This window comes from Phyllostomus hastatus, unplaced genomic scaffold, assembly GCF_019186645.2.
Source record: "Phyllostomus hastatus isolate PE091 unplaced genomic scaffold, TTU_PhHast_1.1 phas_contig_118, whole genome shotgun sequence".
Classification (NCBI taxonomy): Eukaryota; Metazoa; Chordata; class Mammalia; order Chiroptera; family Phyllostomidae; genus Phyllostomus; species Phyllostomus hastatus.
Window position 1 is genome coordinate 1,328,774 of NW_025333543.1, and position 26,688 is coordinate 1,355,461.

General features: G+C 36.1%; 1 protein-coding gene across 18 annotated transcripts in view; it reads left to right on the forward strand.

Moving 5' to 3' along the window:
- Nucleotides 1-26,688, forward strand: part of CADPS2 (calcium dependent secretion activator 2) — a 586,770-nt gene that overhangs the window by 398,795 nt on the left and 161,287 nt on the right. For 11 of the 18 annotated variants that reach the window (XM_045846981.1, XM_045847023.1, XM_045846989.1 and 8 more), the window contains exons 10-14: nucleotides 5,767-5,875; nucleotides 7,124-7,324; nucleotides 9,603-9,611; nucleotides 15,199-15,335; nucleotides 17,681-17,868. In XM_045846981.1, the coding sequence (XP_045702937.1) occupies nucleotides 5,767-5,875; nucleotides 7,124-7,324; nucleotides 9,603-9,611; nucleotides 15,199-15,335; nucleotides 17,681-17,868 (644 nt within the window). The remainder of the gene's footprint in view (nucleotides 1-5,766; nucleotides 5,876-7,123; nucleotides 7,325-9,602; nucleotides 9,612-15,198; nucleotides 15,336-17,680; nucleotides 17,869-26,688) is intronic. The other 7 variants (XM_045846982.1, XM_045847004.1, XM_045847030.1 and 4 more) reach the window with 1 other exon arrangement.

Sequence of the window (26,688 nt, forward strand, 5' to 3'; positions counted from 1 at the left end):
TTCTACATAATCAGAGGAAAGTAGAGATTTTGTTAAAATTTGGTGGAGATGGAACAAGAGAAAGAGGTTTAATAAACAGGGCAAAATAAGGTTATTGAAATAAATTCAAAGATATCACCAAATATAACATATGATCTTAACTTGCCTGTTAAAAGACTAGATTTTCAGAGTTTTAAAAAATCCAATTATGTACTATTTATAGGGATTTAAATAGGACATCAAATAATTGAGAATGAAAGGATGAAAAAACATTTCCAGGTATATACTAATCAAGAGAAAGTTTGAATAGCTTTGTGAATAGCCAACAAAATACAATTTAAGACAAAAAACAGTATTAAGGAATTTTTTAAAGCCAGGATATGAATATAAATGGAACAATACACCAGCAAGATAGAACAGTTATAGAAAAATATAACCACCCTAAGCACATATGTCTGAGATTATATACAAAAAAAATATCAAGCCACATTTGAGAGAACTGTATGACGAACTCAGAGGTGGACAGCCTTGCTGGAGCACGTTAGCATTCCTCTCAGTAATCCACACATCAGAAGAAGCATTAGAAAGATGCAGAATATTTGACAACACAATTAGTAAATTTGATTTTTTTATTGTAATTGTTGTTCCAGTACAGTTTTCTGTCTTTTACTCCTATCCCAGCCCACCCCCCAGTCCTCCCCACCTCCCTCCCATTTCCACCCCCACCCTAGTTTTTGTCCATGTGTCCTTTATACTTGTTCCTGTAAACCCTTTCCCTTTTCCCCTGAAGTTCCCTCCCCTCTCCCCTCTGGTCACTGTCAGCCTGTTCTCTATTTCAGTGTCTTTATTTATATTTTGCTTGTTTGTTTTGTTAATTAGGTTCCTGTTAAAGGTGAGATCATGTGGTATTTGTCTTTCACTTCTGGCTTATTTCACTTAGCATAATGCTTTCCAGTTCCATCCATGCTGTCACAAAGGGTAGGAGTTCCTTCTTTCTTTCTGCTGCACAGAATTCCATTGTCTAAATATATGATAGTTTTTTGATCCACCCATTTACTGATGGGCACCTAGGTTGCTTCCAACACTTGGCTATTGTAAATTGTGCTGCTATGAACTTTGGGGTGCATAGGTTCTTTGGTGTTTTAGGATTGGTGTTTTAGGGTTCTTAGGATATAATCCTAGCAGTGGAATTGCTGGGTCAAAAGGCAGATCCATTTTTAGTTTTCTGATTTAATGGATGTAAATAATCACTGAACAATAATTGCAAAAGATGCCTGCTTTTTAAGCAAACAAGAGAATATTAATAAAAACTGGTCATGTACTAGGCAACAGAGCAGGTCACAGAAATACCCAAACTATTGAATCATTCTAATTATAATGTAATTACTTTAAAACTCAATAAGAAAAAGATAACTGCAAATCCAAATTTAAAAGCACATTTGGAAATAGCCTGTGGATAGAAAAGAAATAAGCAAGATAAGAAATATTTAGACATGAACTAATGAAAATGCTACACATAAATGGTGAGATGAAGCTAATGTGAACTTAGAATGAACTTAAATGCACATATCTACCATGAATAACAACTGAAAATGAATAAACTATGTAGATTAATTAAAATTCATAAAAGAAATTAACCCCCCTTCAAAAAAGGGAGAACTTAAATAAAGATAGCAGAAATTACAAAGAAATAATAGAGAGGATTAATAAAATGCAAAGATATTCTTCACAAGAATTCAAAAGAGTAAACCTCCTGCAAAACTGATTTAAAATGAGGTTATGAATGGCCAAGTTATACATTATAAAATAAGCAAACTGATCAGGAAAACAATAGAAAAAGAAACTCCAAGTGACTAATAAAAATACAGGAAATGCTCAGCCCTATTGGTGATAGAACTTGTAAATCTAACAGCAAGATACCATTTCCTATTCAACAAAATTGGTAAATAAATAAATATTTTAAATAAATAAAAATATCAAAATAACACAGGTGTGTAACATGAGGAGGGAGCACTTATATACCACTGGTGTATCAGTAAGTAGTAAGTATCAATAAATCAGTAAGTAGTTTTGCAGTATCTAACAATAGTGAAGATCGGCATGCCCTTCAACCTAATGACTCCACTCCTCTGTGTCGTCTTTCCGTAGCTCTCTCTACTGTGGGTAAGATTTGTGCCAGAATGCCCATTGTGGAATTATTTATTAGGGCAAATGGAAGAAACTGGTTATGACTAGGACATTGGATAAAGGGTGACAATTCAAGTAATGGCATACATATCAAAATGGCTAAACATATTTATTTGGGAGATTAAAAAGTTACAGAAGAATATATATGCTTAATTTATATAAAGTTTTTAAAATGTGTGATAAATACTTGGATTTTATTTATCAATTTTGTTATGTGATAGTGTGGTTTATAATAAGAAATATGTATAGGCATGCCTGGGAGGTATTGCAGGTTCAGTTCCTGACCACCATAATAAAATGAGTATTGCAAGCTGGTGGAGGGTCTTGCCTTCAATTTGTATCAACTGCCATTTCTGTGAAGCACAATAAAAGGAGATCTACCTGTATTTGGTCTTCCCCATCATTGTAGCACAGGGCTTCTAAAACCCTTGGAATATCCTAAGTAATGAGAATGAAAACATGTCTTTCGTTATGTTCATAAATGACTTCTAGACCCCACCTAAGGAAGGAGGCTGGTTGTCAGGAGAACCAACCACATAATTAGAGGGATGGCACTGTCAGCCTTACTCCCTGGCCTTCGAGGAGGGGAGAGGGGCTGGAGATTATCAGTCTGCAGTGGCCAGTGATTTAACCAGCCATGCTTGTATATAGTGAAACCCCCATAAAAAATGAAAAGGAGGAGGTTTCAAGAGCTTTCAGGTTGATGAACATGTGGAGGCTGGGGGAGACTTGTGGAGACCTGGACAGGGAAAGGGAGCTTCCTGCCCTTTTCCAATACTTTGTCCTATGCATTTCTTCTATCTTCCATCTGATTGTCCTGGAGTTATGTACTTTTATAATAAACTGGTAATCTAGTAAGTAAAATGTTTTGATGAGTTCTGTGAGCCGCTCTAGCCAATTAATCTAACCTGAGGCAGGAGCAAGTCATCGAAACTTCTAATGTATAGCCAGCCAGTCAGAAGTACAGGCAATAACTTGGGTTTGTGTACAAGGAGGGTGTTGTGGGAACCTCCAATCTGTAGTTGGTTAGTCAGGAGTACAAACAACAACTTGGGCTTGAGACTGGTGTCTGAAGCAGTTGGGGACAGTCTTGTAGGAGGATTGAACCCTTAACCTGTGGAATTATAGATAGATAATGTCAGAATTAAATTGTAGGACACCCATCTGGTGTCCAGAACACTGCTTGTTGTTGGTGTGAAAATTTCACACACATACACACTGGAATTGAGTTCAGGGACTAAATAAAAGAACTTGTATGTAATAAAAGTTTTAAAACATGCATGGAAATAATAAACACAAAAATTCAGCATGGTGATCACCTCTGTGAGAAGAGAGAGAAGGAAATGAGTTTGATTATATACATATAGGCATTAACTCGATCTGTTATTAAAAAACTTAAAGCATATAAATATACAAAAAGTTATTATTCAAAATAGCTAGCTGATGGATATATACCTGTTAGAACATTATTTTACTTCTCTTTATGTTTGAAATATTTGATAATGTTTTAAAGATAACACTGTGTTAAATCACTTTATGGAAGAAGAGTGGGACTGGAATAAGTTACTGTCCTTAAGTAAGAGAATGAACTTTTTCAGAGTAAACAATAGAATGTGATGTTATTGTTTACTGCTCACCACCCTCCCCACTAGGAAAAAAACCCACAATCATACCTTTTTACACAAGGAAACTGAAGCCTTTGGTAATAACAACCCCCTAAGGGAGCCACTGGGGTTCATCTGTAAGCCTTAGGCATAGACAGGTGAAACAGTAAATTCATTGACAGCCTGTGAGATGAGAGGAAAGGAAAACTTCAGAGTATCAGGAACCAAAGGTGTCTCAAGTTCCTGGCCTCACCCTTTCTGGCCTCATTCTTTCCAAACAAGCCTTTTTCCCCCCAAAATGGAAAGAGCTGTACTTTTTATAAATTAAAAATGACTTTAAATTCTCTGAAACCTCAAAACACTGAAAAATAATTTAAAACAACATATAATTTTACCACCCAATAAAACTTAATATTTTAATATATATCTTATTTATGTATATGTATAATATTTACCATAAGATCACACTCTATATTTTTGTTCTTAACCTTCTCTTTATGTTATAACATATCTTAGAAATAGTTCCATGTCCAGAAAAAAATCATATCTCTTTTAATGGCCCTGTAGCATTATACCATGTAGTAATGCCATAAAGTATTTAACTAAATCATGGTTGGTTTTCCTTACATGCAATGCTGCAGTGGACTCAGTGCACATTTAACTTTGCATACTCGTCTATCTTTTTTCCTTGGAATAAGCTTTTGGAAGATTTGCTGGATCCAAAGGAAAGCATAATCAGTAGTAAGGCTTTTGGTATAGGTCTGGCTTCTCCAGAGATGCCAGCCAGCAGGCCGGAAACTCAGGCGGGAGTTTCTGCTGCACAGTATCCTCTCCTCTAGGGAGCCTCAGTTTCTGCTCTCAGTCTGTGGCATTGCCTTTTTACTTTTTTCGTTGCATTCTTTAAATAAGGAGAATTTCTTCATTTTAATGTAGTCGTGTAATCATTTTTTTCTTTCATAATTAGCTCTTTTGAGTCCTCTTTAAGTAACATTTGTCTGTTGCGAGATGTTCTTATGTTTTCTTAGTGTCATTTCATGATCAAAAGTGGAAAGAGGTATGATTCACAAAAACCAGACTTTTCCATGGAATCCCATGTTGTAGGATATTTTGCAACTCAGATATTTATTAATCCACCATTCTTATCACCAGCTGGGAATAGCATCTCCTGCTCTCTATTTTTGGGGAACGCCTAAGGGCCTGCCTATTGTAGCAATCAACATTGTTTGCTAGAGATGTGAGCTCTTGAACCAAACTGGGCTAATGCTGGTACTTTTGTATCCCTTTGGCTGTGGTGGTTGGTCCAAAAATGGCCTGATGACGCAAGCTGGAGCAGGCAGGGTGGTGACTGTAGAGCTGTCTGCAGCTGTGATCCAGCTCAGTGAGGCTTCAGCTCAAGAACAGGGAGCCAGTTCTACCAGAACAGTAGAATGGAGACAGAGCAGATCCAGGCCATGTTAAGTCACTGACTACCTAAAACTTACTTCACTCTAGACCTTCCTGTGGATTTGGAATATGTGCCAGTAAATTCTCAACTTTTATTGAGATCTTTTTTACTTAAAAGTCTTGAAACAAGTACACTGAAAGTAAAGTTCCATTATCTTAGAAGTTTGACGATGCTCTTAATGTTTCTCTCTCCAAGAAATTCACAGGGTGTATTATTAGCATATTAACCTGCAGAGAAAGAAGCCCCCTAACCCAGTGATCCCTAAACTTGTTTCTAACATGAATACTTTTTTATGGGTCTCCTGTTAACATCTCACTATCTTGACTGGTGGATCACTGATTTGAGAAATACTGGATTATGAAGGCAAGGTCACGCCACAAGCTGACAGATGAAACATGCTTTAATCTTGGATCTAGGTTTTGAAAAGTGCTAACATTTAGTACTTTAAATGAAAATAATGTTTTTTTAAATTTGGTCAAAGAGTCTTATGATGAAGAAAAATCTAAAAGATAAATTTAATGCAACCAATCTGCAAATATGTTTCTCATGCAGGTTAGCCAGTACACCTTTGCTATGTGCAGTTACAGAGAAAAAAAGTCTGAACCACAAGAATTAATGCAGCTTGAAGGTTACACTGTGGATTATACAGATCCCCACCCAGGTAATTCTAAATTGAATCATTTTCCCAGCGATTCACATATTCATGAAGTTCTCATAAATATCCTTTTCTGTTCTATAGTCTCCACTCAATGAATGGTGTGTGTAGTTCACTTTTTATACCTGAACAGACTGTATGAAAATCCGATTGTATTGTTTTGAGAGCTACTTAGTTTTAGTCATAACTCATCATCTGTGTTATGTTAGTATAGCGATTTTCATCCTTGTTTTCATCTCATGGCATACATAAACTGATTACTAAAATTCTGCAGAACACCAAAAAGCATATTTTTCCTGATCTGACAAAGAATAGGTATAATTTTTATTCATTCACACTGGACGGCTATTGTTGTGTTGGCTGTTGTCATTTTTTTATTTGACAATCTAAGGGAAAAGAGGTCAGGGCCCCTGACTTAATAGGTGTTGCATATTTTAAAAATGCAGTTGTATGAGAAATACCATCAGTTCTTATATAAAACTTCTCTCCTGGAAAGCAAAATGGTATAAGAAAGAGATGGTAAATGAATTATTATATATTCTACCAATTTTCTCCCCAATGATACATTCTGGTCCTTCTGTCCCTCCCTCCATGTCAGCACTAAGTATAGTACTAGACACTTGGTAACGAAATTTGGTGAGGGAGTAAGTGAATGAAACAATATGTGGAGATTAGTGAAATTAATAAAGTCATGTTGCTATATAAATAAACATAGATTAAAAATTAATATGTAGAGATTAAAATAGAAATCTGTGATCACATTCACGAATTAGTCATTTAAAAGTGCAAAATATTTTCTCTGTGAATGCTGCAAAAGATAAAATGTCATACAATATAAGTATCATTTTTTGCCTTATCTGTATTTTTTGGCTAAGCTTACTATATAGTTCTCCTGCATATAGAGTGAGAAATATGCCAACAGGTAAGCAATTTCTTCTCTGGCATAAAGTATCAGACTATAGTATGAATTTTTATGGGGTAGGTTTGTATGTCTTGCACAATGCTAGTGTGTTGTGGACTGTTTATTTCCCTAAATTAGTTTTAATTTCCAAAATGATATGGAAATTTAAACCTTTTTTTATTGTGTCTCCTTCAGTTCTTGGATTGTGGGTGTTGAACCTCAACTAAAAGTCATTTAAAGCACTGAGCTACTTACTAATAACAAATTTCTTCCTTTCCTACAGATGCTTTAGTGAATAAGATTACAATCTTTCAATTGTGTAGGTCTTTAATGATGTCTTTCTCTCTCCACAGGCCTTCAGGGTGGTCAGATGTTCTTTAATGCTGTTAAAGAAGGAGATACTGTTATATTTGCCAGTGATGATGAACAGGATAGAATACTGTGGGTTCAAGCCATGTACAGGGCCACAGGTCAATCATACAAACCCGTTCCTGCAATTCAAACCCATAAGCTGAATCCTAAAGGAGGAACTCTTCAAGTGGATGCTCAGCTTTGTAAGTTTTATTAAAAAATAATTTGATTATCAATTAATAACCTTAATATGATATACAATTATCTGAGGCAAATTTGTTTAGTATTACAGTTTGCATCTTTAACTGATTCCTAATTGAATAAATACAGTTCATAATAATAGTCACAGAATTAGTTATTTAATTTTTCACACTGATCTAGAGTGAATGATGCCAATGGTTTCCAATCATGAATTTGTCAAGCATCAGAGTGTCTCTGGGTATCACAAGAGCAGATAAGAAAATTTTCCAAAAATTCTCAGAAGAAAATTTATGTTAGCTTTTGTAACCTTTTAATTTTAACTTATGTGTCCTATAGAAATAGGAAAGTATTGCAAAATTAAGTGGGCATGGATAGAATTTCAGAAAATGAAAATGATGAACGATCATTTTCTAGATTTGTTCTTCATAACCTAAAAGGATAATAGGGCTATTTTCTGTTGTAGATTGATTAAAAAAGAATAATTCAGAAAAAATACAATAAAGTTTAAAGTTTAAATTTAAAAAAATAAAATCTAAAGAAAAAGAATTTGTTATCAAGTCAACTTTCTTTTTAAATACCTTAATATTCATATCATTTTTGTATGTTAATATAAAAGATCTATATTTTTCATTTGAATTTATAAGTGATTAATGAAAAATTATGTAATAATAATGGAAACATTTTCAAACACTTATAATCATTAGACCAAATGTTCTAACTTGTTATACTTCCTTGCAAAACTTCTCTGATTTCTTCTGAAATAAGTCAATTTGTGTATAACTTTAAGCTCAACCTGTGACTTTTCAATCAGCACCCTTTTACTCCCAAGATTCTTCCCTAGGGAAGAAGAGTTCCACACTCTGTGTGACTTTGGGGCATGGTGTCCTCTAATCTCTTAGGATGATTCATTCCCTGTGACCTGAGGTTGATGCCTCACGTACATGAGGTGGTCAGTATTCAGTTGAATGTTGAAGGCGGTGGGGGCAGGAATAGTATCGTTGCCTGGCAGGCGCAACCACCTTGTCACCCAGAACTGCCAGCTCTATCTTCTCAACTCTCGGAGAACACAGGCTCTTCCTGAGTTCTTGTGCCTGTGCCACCACACCTTTGAAGGTTTCTCCTGGGGTTATTTTAGGGTAACTGCATGTCTCACCTGATTTGTTTAGTGTCTCTCAGGACTCACTCTCCTATCTTGCCTGATGTCCAGTGTTTTGAGAACTATTTTTTTTCTGAATTTGTACTTCTTTCAGGTAGAGAGTAAATCTGTTTTCAGTTATGCCAACCTGACCGAAAGCAGAATGACTATTGTAAGTTAGAAGAAGATTTCTCAGCCTTGGCCCTATTAACATTTTTGGCCAGATAATTCCTTGTTTCAGGGACGTTTCTTTCAGGGGAAGGTCTCACCTGTGTATTAAAGATATTTAGCATTACCCCTAGCTTCTACCCACTGGATGCCAGTAGCACGCCCCCTAGGTCTGACAACCAAAAGTATCTTCAAACATTCCCAAATGTTTAAGAGGGCAGGGTTGAAGATGGAGAAGAATTGCCCCATTTGAGTATTAATGAGTTAGAGTGATTTGAAAATTATTTTTTTTAAATATCTCACTTATTCACTTCTGTTGTCACCCTAAGTGCAAGGAATATCCAAGGAGTGTGTTGAGCTCATGGGTATCACCCATCTTGCACATAGAGGCAAGAATAGTAATCAGGCACCACTGGCCTGCAGCATTAAGGCCACGGCTAAGGAGTTAATGAATTAAGGATCTTTAGATAGCCATGTAATCTCTTTGTGGCTAAACCTTCTACTATTAGATACCAGTCTATTGTTGTCAAAGCTAATTGAAACTGAATTTTCTTTCTCCTTGATTAACTTCTGAAAAAGCTAAACTTGTTCTTAAAAGCCACACTGTTTCAGTTGTGTTAACAACAGCTTTCGTGTATTCCAGGCTTTTAGTAAAGTTTTCTATTACAGCAGACACTGTAATCTTTTTATTTTCCTTTAAAAGAAACAAAATGAGGGAGGGAGGGAGGGAGGGAGGGAGGGAGAGGAGAAGAAAAGAAAGGAAGATGTGTTTCTACTTCATATGAATGAGAATCCTGAGTGTGACCTATATCAGAGATGCCATTGGGCCCTTAGTGTTTATCTCTTGGAAGAATAACTTTTAGAGTCATTAGTAGATACCAAGAAAATAATAAAATTAATGTGACTAGTTATAGAAAAAATATGTTCCCAACCTACTTAAATATGCTTTGTTTTTCATTTTTTTTGCTGACTGACAGCTGGTAAAGGTATGTATTTTCAAGATTTTTTTTTGCTTCACTGTATAAAAATTTTGTAATGATATAGTATGTGAAGGACTATCATGACCTTGTTTACAATGTCAGTCTCCTGCTTTCTAGGTAAACCCAGAATATTTAGGTTAATGTTACTATTTATGAAACAAAAATGTCTGCTATTGCCACAACAGAAAACTAAAAACAACCTATTATCTACCATAAAGGTAATGACTATGAAGGTGATATAATAGAATGCCAAAAAAAATTCTCAATAAGGTTAAGTGGAAAAATCCTAAATTATATAGGTGATATATTTTCACTAAGTCAGAAAAAATTTAAAATGTAGGTAGAATTATACCCAAAATATTTGCAGTAGATGAGTTTAATCGGAGGGACTAGTTGCTAATTCATTTCTTCTCCTGAGTTTTCTTTCAAGCACCTATGTTATGACTTTAAAAAAGAAAGCTCGTTTTTTTAGAACTAAGCATACTGAATGTTTTGGAAGAGTCAGAACAAAATAATAAATTTATGAAATCTAACTTATTAGAAGACAAGCCTACTATAATTTTTTAGGATGTAAATAATGGCATGTATTTATAGATTGCTCTGATAAGAGAATCTATTCCATTTCTCTTATTTCTTTGACTCTCAAGATATACAGAAATTCTGAAATAGGGTGAACACTGCCTTTCACCTCACTGGAAGACATTTTTTTGGTTAAACTGTCCTTCTTTGCCATCTCCAATTGAAGAAATATGCAAGAACCTTGTTTTCCAGTTTTTTCTCTGAACTGATATATGGAGCATAATACAGTGTGTATGCTACAAGATATAGTGTGACATGGTACTAGTGGACTTCCAGTGATAAATTAATGTCAACAATTAACTAGAAAAGTTACCTTCTTTTCAACTTTAAGCCAATTTTTAGTTCTTAGAGTATACAAATTTAATTATATAAGCTAATTTTCCTGATTGATTTAATAAGTTAAATTTCACAGTTCATAGGTGAAATGTGTCTTCCTTTACATTGAATATATTATTTTAAATAAGTGTTGAATACTGGTTTACTTGGCCTGTGTATGTGTTGATTAAAATTGCCATCATGTGAAAATACTACATTATTTGTCACAGAAAGCAAGATTTGTAAATCCATACATCTGTTTTTAATCAATTTAACAAAAACAACCTCTGAAATTATTTAGGTCAATAACAGAGGTATGAGTAAACTTCTAGTTAATACATCTATCAACATTTCTCTTCAGTTTCAGCATAAAAAAGCATACATGAAACATGAACATACCAAGCAGGATGATCTACTTAAAATCTTAATGTTAAACTCTTCCTGTTAGCAACTGTGTGGGTGCTATAAAGAAAGGAGGTGTGGGCTTCTCTATGCCACTTTTAACTTCCTGTAAATTTTCAAGCTCAGTGAGAGTTTGAGCTAAAAGAAAAGTATAATCAGGTATGGGTAGCAGTAAATGCAGCTCCAGGCAAGCTCCTAAACATCAGACATCTTTAAACCAAGTTACTGTACTTGAGAATGTTCATGGCTGCCTCATTCAGCAGTTTTGCAGAGGAGGTGACCTTTAACCGGCAGCACCATCTTCTGAGCCCTTTTGATACTCTAGTTGTCTTTTTGGTCTGGACACTTGAGTGTCCAGAGTGTCAGTGCTAGGGAATGGCCACCTCTTCTTCACTGGTCTCCTTGCCCCTTTACCCAAATCTTTTTCCTCCCCTTTCCCTTTTAAAAACATCTCTAATCTCTTACAATACCAGGAGCAGCAAAAAGAAAAAAAAAAAAAAAAAGCAAGCAGCATCTTTTGAATTAGTTGCAAGGGAAAGAGAAAAAGATTTAGTTAAATGTTTTTTCTGCCTCACATTTTGAACTCTGACTTAGATGCCTTTCAGGACTTTTGGTTCTTGACCACAGTGGGGGGCCTGCTGGCTTGCTGATAGTCTACATGTTGTTTTCTGTGCCAGCTATTTTCCAGTCAGTGTTAACTATCTAATGAATACTGTCAGACTATTTATTCTTTTTTCTTGACCTCCAAAAGCTATTACCCTAATGAAAAATTTAAATTCTCAGGTTCCATTTGAATAAAGCTGCTATAATTCCTTAAATCTATAACAAATAGTAATCTTCCTCAGTTTGGTTTTTGTTTCATCTACTTTTACCACACCTGGTAACAGTACCACCTAAAGATGTGGGAGCATGTATCCAACTGTTGCCATAGAAACTCTCCACCAGTATCCTCAATTACCATGTTGCACATCTGTACTTAGTCTGTAGGTTAATCATCTCAATTTATGATGGCTTTATACTACATTGTTTAAAGCTCATATCTTGTTGGTTTCTTTTGATAATTTTCTTAAATAATTTCAGAAGATAAACTGAACTGAAATTTGTCATTATCAGTGATTATTTAGCTAGTGCCATGAATAGTTTTTCATTTAAAACTAGTCACCATAGTTTTGTGTTAAAGTAAACATTAATGGAAGATATTCCAGTTTAGCCCAGTTTTAAAGCGTATCTCCAAGCCTTGAATTTTATGTTAATGATTGAAAGCAAGTTTTCCATTTGATTTAGATATGTTTCTTAAGAGTTAAATGTAGATATGTTATGCCCACAGAAAACTATATAAAAATATTCTTTCAGGCCCTGGCAAGATAGCTCAGTTAGTTAGACCATCTTCTTCATATGCCAGGGTTGTGGGTTTGATTCCCAGTCAGGTCACATACAAACATCAAACATGAATGCATAGATAAAGTAGAACAAATTAATTTTTCTCTCTCTCACCCCCTAAAAATAAATGAAAAACTTTTAATAAGACTTGTTCTTTTACAAAAATAAGAAACTAGATAATATTTTAATGATAGCTGGTTTTCTATCATACTTCAATTCATGAGAGAATTTTAAAGTGAAAGATTTCTCATACAAGGAAATCAAAACTGTTCCTTTTTCAATTTACTTTTATATCTTTATAAACACATGGAGACTAATGGTATATTGTGCATGATGAAGTATCTTTGCATAAAATATTTTGAATTGTACTTATCAGACATAGGAAGGAAGAAGTTGAGAAACTGGGCCTTTACAGTATCTGTTTTGAAGATGAAATAATCTCTAAGAGTACAGTTTACTTTCATAAAATTATAACTGGGAGAAATTGTAGGGTTTTTGTTTGTTTCTTTGTTTTAATAAAATTTTTAGTGTATTTGGTTTCTCACTGTCACTATAGAATCTGTATTTGTGACTGAGATTACTATCATGAATATTATTTTTATCACCTTAATTGTTGGAAAAGTAATTTTCTTTTTTTTTAATGTGAATGTACTTTTTTTAAAAAGATTTTTATTTGTTTTTAGAGAGGGAAGGGAGGGAAAAAGAGAGAGAGAGAGAAACATCAATGTGTGGTTGCTGGGGGTCATGGCCTGCAACCCAGGCATGTACCCTGACTAGAAATCAAACCTGCAACACTTTGGTTCGCAGCCCACGCTCAATCCACTGAGCTACACCAGCCAGGCCGTAATTTTCCATTTATGTGTGTGACTCAGAAAGGCTTGTCACATTAGTAAAATTATGGTTTACAGTTATGTTTCATGAGGAAAATGCTTCATAAACTTATTTTTGAAAATATGATGAATTATAGAAATGAACCATGGAGTCGTTTTTCCAGGAACTGGTATATTTTATTTAGAGACTGTATACCTCTTATTTAAAATAGAAATTTACTTCTACAAACCTTTATAGTTAAAACAGAGTTGTAGATTTTTTTCTCTGAAATATATTACATATCCTGTTCTCAATGGATAAGCCATTACTGGGTGTTATTTTTAACTTCTTGTTATGACCTTCTCTGGTGAAAAAAATAATGAATAAAAATCAGCAGATGTTTTATAAAACTGGTAATTTAATTTCATAAAAGTGATACTAAAATATTTTAGTCAGATAAATAGAGAAATATAGGTTCTAAGATAAATTCTTTAAAATAAAAAGAAATCTGATTTTACATGTGCCTTTCATTTTTCCATATTCTGCCTCTTACTCAATTGATGTTATTTTACATTATCATATATTTAATTTTATATTAAAAGACTATAGGGCAAAAGAATAAAATACAAGATGAGTTGAATTATCTTATTTCAGAGTTCAGGAAAAGCAGTTTAGTTTAGTGTTCATCTAATGAATACTAATTTAGCACATGTGATACGTTTAACCATTCAGGTTGGTATTAAATGTAAAGGAATACATATGCTACTTTCTCTACGGATTATAACCTCATACCTTCCATCATCAGTGAATGGCCATTTGTTGCTTGCTACATTTACCTTTTGATATTGTAAGATATATATTAGTTTGTGTATCTTTTTTTTAATGTGATTCTGAAGACCCTTCAGCTTGAATTATATAGTTCTTCCATCCACAAATATGGCTGAAAGTTGAACTTGACATGGATCAATATGATCTGGGCTAAATATCTAAATGTGACTGATTATGTTAGCATCATGTCCACAGATCAATATTTAGTTTTATTATGAGCCTGACTCTATAATTGGGTTTAGTCAATAAACTTTTGTCTCCTTTCCTTTGCAATTTTAGGATTGCACCATATAGGTTTTAAAAACCACATTTATTTTACATTTAGGACTCTGCTTCTTGTTATGACCAGAAATTAAATCTATCTGTGAATTTTAAGGAACAATGGAGCCTCAGCTCTACCATTGTGAGGAGAGTCCACTTTTATCTTAACAACTGATTGCTTGACCAATATGCGCAACATTTCTAACAGAGCTAATGTAGTAACACCCATCACTTTTTCGGGGTGGCATGTGGCTCTTTCTCTCTATCCTTAGTAAATAAGTCACATTGAAGACTGACAAAACATACCATTAATGAAAGCAATCATAAAAGCTTGCCTTTTGATAAACCCGCAGGGTCTACAGGCGTTGAAAGATGGCAATCTGTAAAGAACAATGACTTTGGGCCTTTGATTGAAGTGCCATGTGGGACGTTATGCTTTGTCTGAATATTTGCACAAACATGATGCTCCCTTTTTCATGTCTCTTAAACTTGAAGCTGAGAGCATTCATTGCCATTTCTACATTAAGGTTGGTCCCATTAAAAGCTCCATAAGAAAATAAAAAGGACTGGAAGTGGTTCAGCTAAAGCTTGTGTGTTCATTTCTGCCCTAGTTTGCCATTTGGAAAGCAGGCTTCTAGCCATCATTGCAATTTTTTTTTTTATGAACAGACTTGGGCTCTTTTCCAGTCAGTTCCATCCATCAATTTGTACTTAAAATTTATTAACTTTTCTTAAAATTGAAAAATAAGATTATTTCTGTGATGAACATCAGAAGTAGCTTTGAAAGAAAATACAATTTCCTCATTTCAAATGTTTTGCAAATTTTTCCCTGTTGTTTTTACTCAGGCTCCTCCCAAAATTGCTATTATGTTCATATGCTGAATTCTTGAAATCATATTTTATGTAAGGTAGTCTTTTGTTTTTATGAGGCATGCATTTCATGGTTTTTATAAATTTCATTTGCCCACTGTTTAACCAGAAAAATACATGCATTATACATGCTTCTCTCAATTTACAGATGCAGACCGTTTTCAGAAACATGGTATGGATGAGTTTATTTCCGCAAATCCTTGCAAGCTCGATCACGCCTTCCTTTTTAGAATACTCCAGAGGCAGACTTTAGACCACAGACTGAATGATTCCTATTCTTGCTTGGTGAGTACAAGTCTGTCTGTCTGTCTGTCTGTCTGTCTAGTCCCCTACAGGTTAGAATTAAAGAGGTTTAAGAGTGAGAAATACTTGTTATGAAATGGCATTTTATTCCTGACTTGTTTAATAACTGTAGTCAGAGTTAGGGATGAAGGATTCCAATCGATTGCTTCCCAATTTGAAAATTATACACTTGAAGACCACTGCTGTGCCACTCAATAGACAAGAGAATAGGCTCAAACAGCCTCTGAACTGTGGCTTCTCAGTCCCCCTGGAGAAGGCTGAATGAAAATAGAGGCTTTAATGAAAAATCCTCTGTGATAGGATTTACTAACACCTGTACAGACATTTTAATGTTTAAGTTCTGTTCACCAAATGTTGATATATTTTTCATTTCTCTCTTTTGTTCCTAGAAAGACAACTGAAGTTTCAGGGGAAAGAATAATTGGGGTAAACAATAGAACAGGGCTACGTACAGCAGGAAAGCTTCAGTTTCATCTAACCCTTGAAAGATAATTTGAATTCCTTAAAAAAGAAAGAAAAATTAGTTAAATTGACTAGCTAAACTGCTGTCTGTTATTTGTTGAAACCGGCCAAAATCTGGGAGACAAAGTATAATTGAATTTTAGGATTGCTTGACTCCTCAGAATATGGGCATTTAACTACATCCTAGGAATCACATGTGTCTATCCAATGATTTATATCATTAGTAGCCATTCCTCTGGAATTTTCCCAGCCAGAAAGAAACCTACTTTTATCATCATTTGGTCTCTTGTTGCTGAACATGTTAGCTCCATGCAATAAAGTTACATTCTTTTTAAAATAAGATTTCAAAAAGGATGTACTCCCAGTTCATCAGAGGTTTTTCAGTAAAACAACTTATCATCAAGATCATACTGCTGGATTATTAATTCATTTGTAGACTATTAAGTAGCTATTATTCAACATGTAATTATATAGTTTAAACCTGACCCAACCCTAACTTACAATTACATGGAGAGTAAAATAAATCATCACAAGTCCAGCATGCTTCCAGGGATACATAGAGTGAACATCAGTAAGGAACCATTTGCTCTTGGATTCCATTCAGTTGAGTTAGTTACTCAATTGTCCAAAGCTGTTTTGATTATGTAGACGACTCCATGTGTCATATGGAGGTTGAAGAGAACACTACAGTGTGTCTTCAGTGGCACCTAGAGGGCAGTGAGCATGGTGTGATTAGAAAGAGCGTTTGGAGGCGGGATGACCCTGGGTGAAGTTACAGCTCAACAACTGAGTTGTCTTGTGGTCTTGAGCAATTCACTGAACCTCTCTGAACTTCAGCTTGTATATTTATAACATGGATATTATAATAACAACCATGCATACTGGTTCTAAATATTAATGTATGCAGTATGTCTAGTCTCGTGCCTGTACCATCACCGTAGTAAATATTGTAGTGTCTTTCATCACTTCTCCTTCCTTTTCTTTATTGCAGGTCATATTTCTACATTTCTCACCATTCTTTCATTTCTCTTACATGATTATCCTGCCTCCTTTTAAAACTCTCTATTCCAGCCCTGGCTGGAGTAGCTCAGTGGATTGAGCGCAGGCTGTGAACCAAAGTGCCGCAGGTTCGATTCCCAGTCAGGGTACATGCCTGGGTTGCAGGCCATGACCCCCAGCAATCACACATTGATGTTTCTCTCTCTCTCTATCTCCTTCCCTTCCCTCTCTAAAAATAAATAAATAAAATCTTACTTAAAAAAAAGTATTCCCACCTTTTTATTCTTTTTTATCTTGTTAATCTATATAAATCCATATAATTCATCAAAACATTTTATTCAAAAAGCATTAACTGCGTTATATTTGTCATAGAATGAAAATATCTGAAATATTTAAATATTCAAGTAGTATATGTTTACCACTGCTAAACTTAACTGAAATTATCTTTTAGTTCACTTTATAAAATACTTTCAGTGACTAAGCAGTTTCAGTTATAGCATCTGCTTTACCATTCTCTTCTTTATTGATTCAAACAGAGATTGCAGTTATTTGGAATATCACTTTTGTGATTGACAAGGTAGGTACTGTGAATAAATTTGACTAGGTTTTGAATGACAGTGGAGAACAGGTTGCCCGTGCCTGTCACACAATAAAGAGAGGAAGGTATTAAGTTGCCAGTGTTCCATATCAGTTCCAAAACTGACGACACTAGAGGTTTTTGAAAACATCGTGAAATGTATCACTAACTTTAAAATGTCAAAAGACACTTTAATTCAGCTTCTTTTTATAATGCCTAACAGGGTCTTCAGAAAAGCAGATCTTACTACAGAAAGAAAAAACCTTTTTTTTTTTTTTTTCTTTTGCAGGGTTGGTTTAGCCCTGGCCAAGTCTTTGTGTTAGATGAGTACTGTGCCCGTTATGGGGTGAGAGGCTGTCACAGGCATCTCTGCTACCTTACAGAACTGATGGAACATTCAGAAAATGGTGCTGTCATTGACCCAACCCTGCTCCATTACAGCTTTGCATTCTGCGCCTCTCATGTGCACGGCAACAGGTATTTTTACTTGCAAACACAGTAAAATGTGTAGGGTTGACTTGGGAAGAGAGAAAAATGTGCTTTGATATTATCACCTAGTAACAGATTTTAAATAGCAAACACTTCTTAGAAGAGGGAAGAAAAATGACAAAGGAAAAATGTACATCAATATGCTATTGATTTATGTGCGCTGCACTTTATGTTCCTTTTTGCCATTAGAGCCACTTGGAAAAGAGAGAGAGGGGGAGAGGGTGGGGGGGCAGTGGTGCGGACTATCTGAGATTAGAAACTGCCTTTTAGTTCTTATGGACCACCTAGCACCAGGATCTGCACAACTTAAGTGTCATTGGTGTTTCAGTTGTGAGGCATATGTATGTCTGGATAGATTTTGTTGATAGGTTTGTGTATTCCTAATGCCTCTGGCTTTTCCACTGTGGAATAAGCTTTCATTGGTAAAAGAACATGAATAATGGAGTTTATGTAGTGTCTTCTCCCAACTGCTTCCCTAATCTACACTTTAGGAACAAGGATTGCCTTTTAGCACTCCAGTGACCTCATCTCTTGCTTTACCAAAACGGCGAGAAATCACCTAATACAGGCCCCAACAACTGTGTAGCTGAGCTTAACAGCTCTCCATGTCCTTCTCCCTGTCTTATTCCTGTTCCAGAGATCCTAGGCCTCCTTCCATAAAGGAAGCACCCCTGTCTCATCCCCTCTTCACCTTGCTTCAACCGGTATTCCATCCCTCATTATGCTTCTTTTTCTTCCCACAAACTTGTCTAAGCCTCACCTAGCCTCAGAACATAACAGAGTGGTCAAGACATTCTGAAGTCAGACCACCTGGCTTCAAATTAATACTTATTAACACTGTAAGATAGGGCAAGCTTCTTAATCTGTTTGTGTCTGTTTTATTACCTATAAGAAAGACATAAAATAGTCTCTCAGAAATCATAAAATCTTCTTAAATATTGCTGTCACATCAAGCTGCCTTTCCACCGTTCTCTTTGTAACCATACCTCTCAGCATTCTCACGTCCTGCTTCTAGCTCCTCGCTCACCAAAGAGGCTTTTTGGAGTGGATTGTCTCATGACCTAATCCAGTAGCCTGTGCTCCAGCTTCACTCTTCTGATGCTCATTGAAAAGTTGATGCTACAGAATATCCAAGACCTTGTGCTGCTTAGAGAGCTGCTTATCTTCTCTGAGGCAGCAGTGTTTCAACTCTCCTCTTACTTATTTTTGGCCATCTCTTTGCTATTGGTTCCTGTTCCTCCAGATTCCAAGTACAACCTAGTGTTTTTTTCCTCACATCTGTTCTTAAACTTGCTCTCTTCTTTCTGAGAACTTCTCTACTTCAGTGGAAAGTCTCCCTCACTGATCTCACCCCTTTCCACAGTTTCAACTATGACCTCTCTCAGTACAGATAATTCCAACCCAATTATTCTGCTAAAGTACAGATGTCTGCCAACAACTGGGGGCTTTAGTGTTCTTCTGGGACTTTCAACTAAACCAGGTCTTGTACCACTCTCAGATCCTAGTATAGTGTGTGGCAAAAGTAATACTATTGCCTTAAAGTAAGTCTTCAGTGAATACTTGATGAATGAATGAATGACTTCATTATTTGTGCTACTGTCACTTCCATTCAGGACCCATTCACTGTTCATTCATCTTTCTCCTTTACCTCCTGTACTCAATTTGTTGCCCATGTCAATATTCTGTCTTCATAGTACTCCTCACTTTTGTCCTTCTACCATTTCTGTGCATCTACCCTAATTCTGCCCTTCATTTTTTTTTTCTTCCTAATCTGTCTTTATCCTTGTCTCTACTGCTTTTTCAGTAGTTTGGCAATTGTCTTCTAAATTGCAATTTAATTTTTACTTCCAAAAAACTTCAGTGATTCTCATTTGATTATTAAATTCAAAACAGACTCCTTGCTATAGTATTAGGGGTTTCTCAATATCATCTCATTATGTCTACTTAGTCTGAAGTCCAAATATTCTTCCACACATGATCTTTACCCCAGATAGCCTGTTTATTCTCCCTGTAATGTTTCTCTTTCCAAGGTATGTAACAGTCAGATATCACAAAACTCCTCTAAGAAGACTTCTGTTAATTCATTCATACACTAAAAACCTTTGATCTCTAGTATCCTTATGCACTTTATCATGTATACTTACATGCTATATACATGCACACCTGCTTCTATTTGACTAGATTATATGTGGAAGGCAGAAACTTGTCTCGTCTACCTGTTATCTCCTGTAGACCTTACCCCAGTGCCTTCATACTATGAGTGCACAATAAATATTTGTTGAAGTTGCCACTGTTGCCATTTCTTATCCCATAATAAAATAATAAAAGTGATCCTACCCTCAAATCTATTCAGGCTTTGACCTCATTATGGAACTCGGCATTACTTCGAATTTAGGGGGATGTTGCAGATTGTGGTTGTTTTTCCCATCACCTCAGATGAAACCGTCTGCACTGGGCAGACTTGGAGAGTGGTGAGAGGAACAGGCATGGTCAGGATGGCTGATCTTTGACAGACAGCATGTGAGGGGCTGTTTTACTGAAACCATCTCTTATCTCCCAGGTCCACCTTAACTCCTCCTGACCGATGCATATCAAAGGGTAGGCCTCCAAAGTTAGGCAGCACTCTGAAAAGCAAGAAGATAAGATAGAGGCCATGAAACAGATGTACCCAACAAATTTTGTGTGATCAGATTATTTTTGTCATTAACACACAAAGGTAAAATCAAATTGAAAACATTAAATAGAAAATTCAGCTAATGCTCCCCCAAAATGTATGTGTGTTTGAGACACATTTTAATAGAAAGTTACTGAGGCAACTGGGAGCTACTGCCACCACCTGGGAGGCAGAACGATTTGAATCTAAAGGTTGCCATAGTTACTTTTATTCTGTAAAAGTATTGTTTTGTTTATAATGGTACACTGTCAAGTGTAATTTAAGGTATGTCTATATGTTATGCATATATTAATAGTGCACATTAAATCCACTTTCCAGGTTAAAATATGGACATAAGCGAGTATCTCTGGAGAGTAGAAATTTGAGTCAGTCTCTGATTCAACATTTAAGTCACTTGTAGCTTATGGGAAAGAAAAAGGAAGAAGTGCAGGTTTTAGGGAAATTTGAACCTCAGTTTAGGGTAGAAATTATCCAAGAGGAGCTGAAAGGTATGATATTTTCCTGTAATTTCTTAGTCAAACAGATGTCATTCAGAAATGGGAAAAATAAAAGGCAAAAGATCTCTACTTGAATCTCAACGCTGAATTTGCAAACTGACCCATGTTGGGCAAATCACTTAACATTTATGAAACACAGTGTTCATATGTAAAAGAGGAAATACCAATATGCAGGTACTGGACAATTATAAAATACTGTGTCTGTATTGATTAGTTACTGCTCTAAGAAACTTCTCATTGTCACACAGCCACATGAAAGTAAACCGTGAGAGGAAAAACATGAAAAATAGGTGGCTAGAGCTGTAATACCTCATGCTAAATGGAAATGTTTCAGTGTGTATGTAATTATACTCTTAATTTCTTTGCTGATAGAATATCCAGGCTTTATCAACCTGTCCTTATGAAAATAAGCATCTCTTACTCATGTGTATAGCATCTGATATTTATATAAATTTTTGTTAAAAATACTGTCAATGTCAAGTCTGACTTTTCAGTCAGTGTTTGTCATGGTCTCTTTTTATGATCATTTTTACATCTGTCAAGACGCACATTCAGAGAGTCATTTTGCTCATTGCCTGAACTACCTCTATCAAACATTCAAAAGGAAGAAAGATTGCCTTTTGTTACTGACTGAAGTGAAGGACAGCAGTGCTGTCTGGATGTGAAATTTCTCCGGAAGCACGTCCTTTTACACGGCATTGAGCTCTCTAGGTGTGCTGCTTCGGTGCAGACACATCTTCTCTGAATAGCACTCTGAGTGTTTCAGGGATAAAAGAATAGAGTTAAACAGAAAAGGTCTGGCTGGTACTAAGACTGAGAAAGAGAGAAAAAAAGAAAGGGAGAAAGAAAAAATGAGTCAAGGACAGAAACAGACACACTTCTGCGGGATGATAGCCACCGACATCTGTGAATAACACAGCCACTCACCTGGCAACAGTGCCGCTAAGGACTGACAGAAAAGAGAAAAGAGACTTTCTGAGACAATGCATTGTAGGGCAAAGTTCTAGGCTGATATGTGTGGTTATACATCTTGGTTTTCTGAGTCAGGCTGAGGGTGGAGAAACTAAAGCAGCAACACAAAATGGCTTTTATGTTTCAATGTAATATAGGATTTGCAGTGTATTTTCTGACTCTTCGATGGTTCAGGAGGGCCATCCCAGAGCTGCTACACAGCTGACAGGCCAGCTCAGATGTGCTAGCTTTTGAGTACAAGGTGCAGCAGTGCAACATGACTGTAGTTGATATATAACGTAATCCCTATTTCTATGGATTCCTGATCATATCGCAGAGTGGTAAGCAGCTATTATGGGCACCAGTCAAATCATATCACGATACCTCTGTCCCCACAGATGATAACCTTTCCTCTTACCTGTCACCTCTGAAATTATGCTTCATCTTCCTGCCCCTAATGTTAGAGACAATGATGCATATTTTAGTAAAATCATAGATAATTATGTAAAATAGATCATTAAGATTTTTCATTACCACTTCTTATTCTAGTCTTGGATATATGGCTTAGAGAAATGAAGTATACATGCCATAGAGATTCTGATTCTGGAGACTCACTTCTGGGACAGTCATGCAATCACATCAAATATCAAAGCAAAGTTACCCTCCTGTCATGTGGCAAATGAGACCAATTTCCTTCTGCACAGTACATGTGCAAAGGTTGAAGGGTGGTTATCAATGAGTGTCTTTAATATCTGCATGGAGCGTTCTTTTTTGAATCTACCAGAAGCTGTAGAGAAACTCCAGATCTGCCTCAAACTTTTCCAGCAGTTACATCTGCCTTCATCCAACCTCAAGTTCAGTACTCAAGCAAGATAACCATGCCTTTCAAAACAAAATGCAGACAGAACCAGAGCAAAAGTGAGTGGTATGGGGAGAAATGCTGGAAATAGCTGTGAGCTGGGAGTCAGACGATCTGTCTTCCTGTCCTGGCTCTTCTGCTTATAAGCTGTTTCATTTTGCTCAGTTGGTCTTATCGGAGCCTGTTTCTCATCCATTTGCTGTGAGTATTAAAGCTGTCTACCTGATAGGGCCCCTAAACAGGCTACATAAATTATGTAAACACTTTGTAAATGATGAAATAGTGTTTACATTTCAAGTTGGTGACAGTTTATGGACAGTATAGTAGTTAAATTAGCTTTGGGGGATTGTCCTGTAGAAGACTAACAGTGCAAAGGGGAACTTGGAGAGTGTCACTGTTACTACAGCATCCTCTGGACAAGTCTCCAGCAGGTGGAGGAGACTGGGAAAGCACTGAGTAGGTGCCTCCCCTCACCTACTGTCCATGATCATTAGGAAGAGCTGTGGTGAGGCTCTGTGATTGGGATCTCCCCTTCTCCCATTCCCTCCTGTTGTCAAAAACAGTGTGGCCCTAATGTGGGAGTGGCAAAGATGCAGCCAAAACAGGAGTCAAGAACCCCATTGTGCAAGGTAAGCTAGTCACCAGACTATAGCTTGGTGAATGGTTACTAAGGTCATTTAATCAGTTTCCTCTGTTTTCCCTTCATACCATTCATTCACAGCAAACAACTGGATTTTTCTAAAACAATGCATAGAAGCACCTACTGAAGGTAAATTGCTGAGGAAGAGACAAGGCAAAGGGAATTTTTTATTGTGCTAGAATATAGATCAGGTTAACAAGGAACAGAAGCAAGAGCTGCTCCCCTTAAACTTGGGACATTTAGGGCTTCTTAGCATCTAGAGTTAGGAGGGGAAAAGAATTTGGGATCTTGAATTGGATTTCCACATAGTTTGCTAACATAATAAAAAATTTTAAGAGCATAGTACATATGTAATGCTGTGATTTAAGAACAATCAAAACAAAAAGCTGTTATTTATATATGTATATGTATGTGTATGTGTATACACAAACACATCTATAGCATTTACCATTACTGTTTCCCATGATTTAGGGAGTTTTAGGTCTGTGCTGATGCTCAAGTCTGGCCTGGTGTTTTCCCTTCTCATCGAGTTTGTGTCCAGGCTACTGCAGCTATATGAAATGACTTGGGTAGCTTTCCTGCTTGTTCTACATACTATTCAAATAACTTGTTGTTTTTTTTAAGTTGACCAAAACCTCATCTTTAAAACCACCTGGGTGTCCCTGGCTGGGTAGCAGAGTTGGTTGGAGTGTCATCCTATACCTCAAAAGGCTGTGGGTTTGATCCCCAGTTGAGGTGTGTATGGGAGGCAAGTAATCGATGTATCTCTCACATGGATGTCTGTCTGTCTGTCTGTCTGTTTCTTTCTCTCTCCCCCCACACACACCTTTACCGCTTTCTCTATGTATATAAAATCAATAAACATATCTTTGCGAAAAGATTTTAAAACAACATTTGGATGTGGGGACTTAAGTGTAAAAAGATATTTAACTACAGCATCAGTTTATTTTGTAGTTAAAGAATTCTTCAGGCTTTTCATTCATTTCTTGAGTAAGTTTTGTCAGGTTGGAATTTTGTAGGAAATAGTGCTTTTCATTTCAGTTTTCAGGTGCATTGATATTAAGTTGTTCTCTTTATATAGTTTTTGCTCTATTTGTAAATATTTCCCCTTTCTCATTCTGATATTATTTATATTTACCTTCTCTTTTCCTCTTCAATTCATCTTACCAGAAATTGTAAACTTTCAAAGCTCAATGGCTTTGTTGAACTCTCTTGTTCATTTGATTTCTATTTCATTAATTTTTTAAATAACTTTTTTATTTAGAGTAATTTTAGACTTACAGAAAAATTGCAAAGTTACTACAGAGAGTTTTGTGTTTTCTCCTCTAATGTTGTCATCATACATTACCATGGCACAGTTGTCAACGCCGGGAGGCCAGCACTGGCGCGTTGCTGTGGACTAACCACAAATTTGTATTCAGATTTCACCAGTCCATATTTTAAATGAATATCCTTTTCTTGTGTTGCAGTATTCAACTCAGGATACCACATTGCATTTTGTTACCGTGTTTTTTTCTGATCAGTGGCAGTTTCTCAGCCTTTCTTATTTTTCATAACCTTGACAATTTTGAGGAATACTGGGCAAGTATTTTTTCAAACATTTCTCAATTTGGATTTTTCTGACATTTTCATGACTTACACTGGGTTTATGGGATTTTGAAGAGATGCAATACCCTTTATTTTCATTCTTTCAAGGAGTAGTGCTATCCACAGGGCATCACTGGTCATGTTAACCTTGATCACTAAGTTAAGGTGGTGTTTGCCAGGTTTCTGCACTATACAAGTACTATTTTGCTTTGTCCATACTATTAGGAAGCAAGTTACTAAGTGCAACTCCCATTCAAGGAGGGAGAGGAATTAAGTATGTATTAAATATATATTCAATACATATCATTAAATATATGTAGCTATGGGAGGACTAACTACATACATCCTTTGGAATTCTTCTACAGGGAAGATTTGTTTCTTTTCCCCTATTTATTTGGTGAAGCATTTATGTTAGTATGGATTTTTATATTACTACTGTATTTGCTGTTTTACTCAAATTGTTGTAGCTTGAGCCACTGACAGCTCTTTCAGACTAATTCCCTGTGATGTGCCCCATGCTTTGGGGGTGGGTGGGGGGCATTAGCACTTTTCTTTCTTTCTTGTACTAAAACATGCTCAATCTTATTTTGTATTTTCCCTGCATCAGCCCTAGAATCAGCCATTTCTCCAAAAAGTTCTAATTCCTTTTATTAGAGAATGCTATTTAGAAACCAAGATCATGATGATGGATATGCTTATTGCTACTGGGTTGTCGTTGCTTGCAGGCCCTTTCACTGGACAGAGCTAGGCGATATGCATGTGTACTAACCCATGAGTTCATCCTGACGGCTCCAACTGTAGCCCAGTCCCACCAAACTCATGTTAGCCTTTCTTTCTTGCTCATCAGTGACTTCTCTCTTCCATAGTGAGAAGCCTGGCTACCCCCAGCCACCATCTCTTTACTTAGAGTTCAGTGTTTGGGTACAGATCTTTCAGTCATTAGCCTTACAGTTTCCTCTCAAAACACTGTTTTCCAAAGTTGAGTAGGACAGCTTCTACCCCCTCTGCCACCAATCTCTTTAGTGAGGTTCTGTCTTAAAGTGCAATCAGTGTCATTTTTGACAACATGCAGTCCGTCCTGATACTCCTCAACATCCCGGTCAATATAGTGCTGTTTGTTTCCTTTAAGGTGTTCCATAAAGCTCCTGTTCTGTGCCATCCAGTTCTTACAGTTCTGTGGGTTTCGACAAACACAGAGACATGTATTCACCATGCTGGTGTCATGCTGAACAGTCCCATCACCCTAAAAGTTTCCCTGTGTACCCCTTTTTGTGTCAACCTTTGCATTAAATATTTAATTTGATTATTCCTTTCTTCTACTTTCTTGGGTTACTTTTTGCTAACTTCCTTAAGTTGACATTATTAGTTAGCTTTTCTTTTAATACATAAGCATTTAGGGTTATTGGTACCCACTAATTACTGCTTTTACTACATATAAAAATTTGGTATGTAGTATTTTACTAAAATTTACTCTAAGTAACTCTAACTTTTTATCATAATTTCTTTTTTAGACATAGAGCTATTTATAAATATATTTTTAAATTTCTAAGAGAGTGAAGCTTTTCTGGGTTTTTTTCCCCTTGAGAACTGATCTTTAACC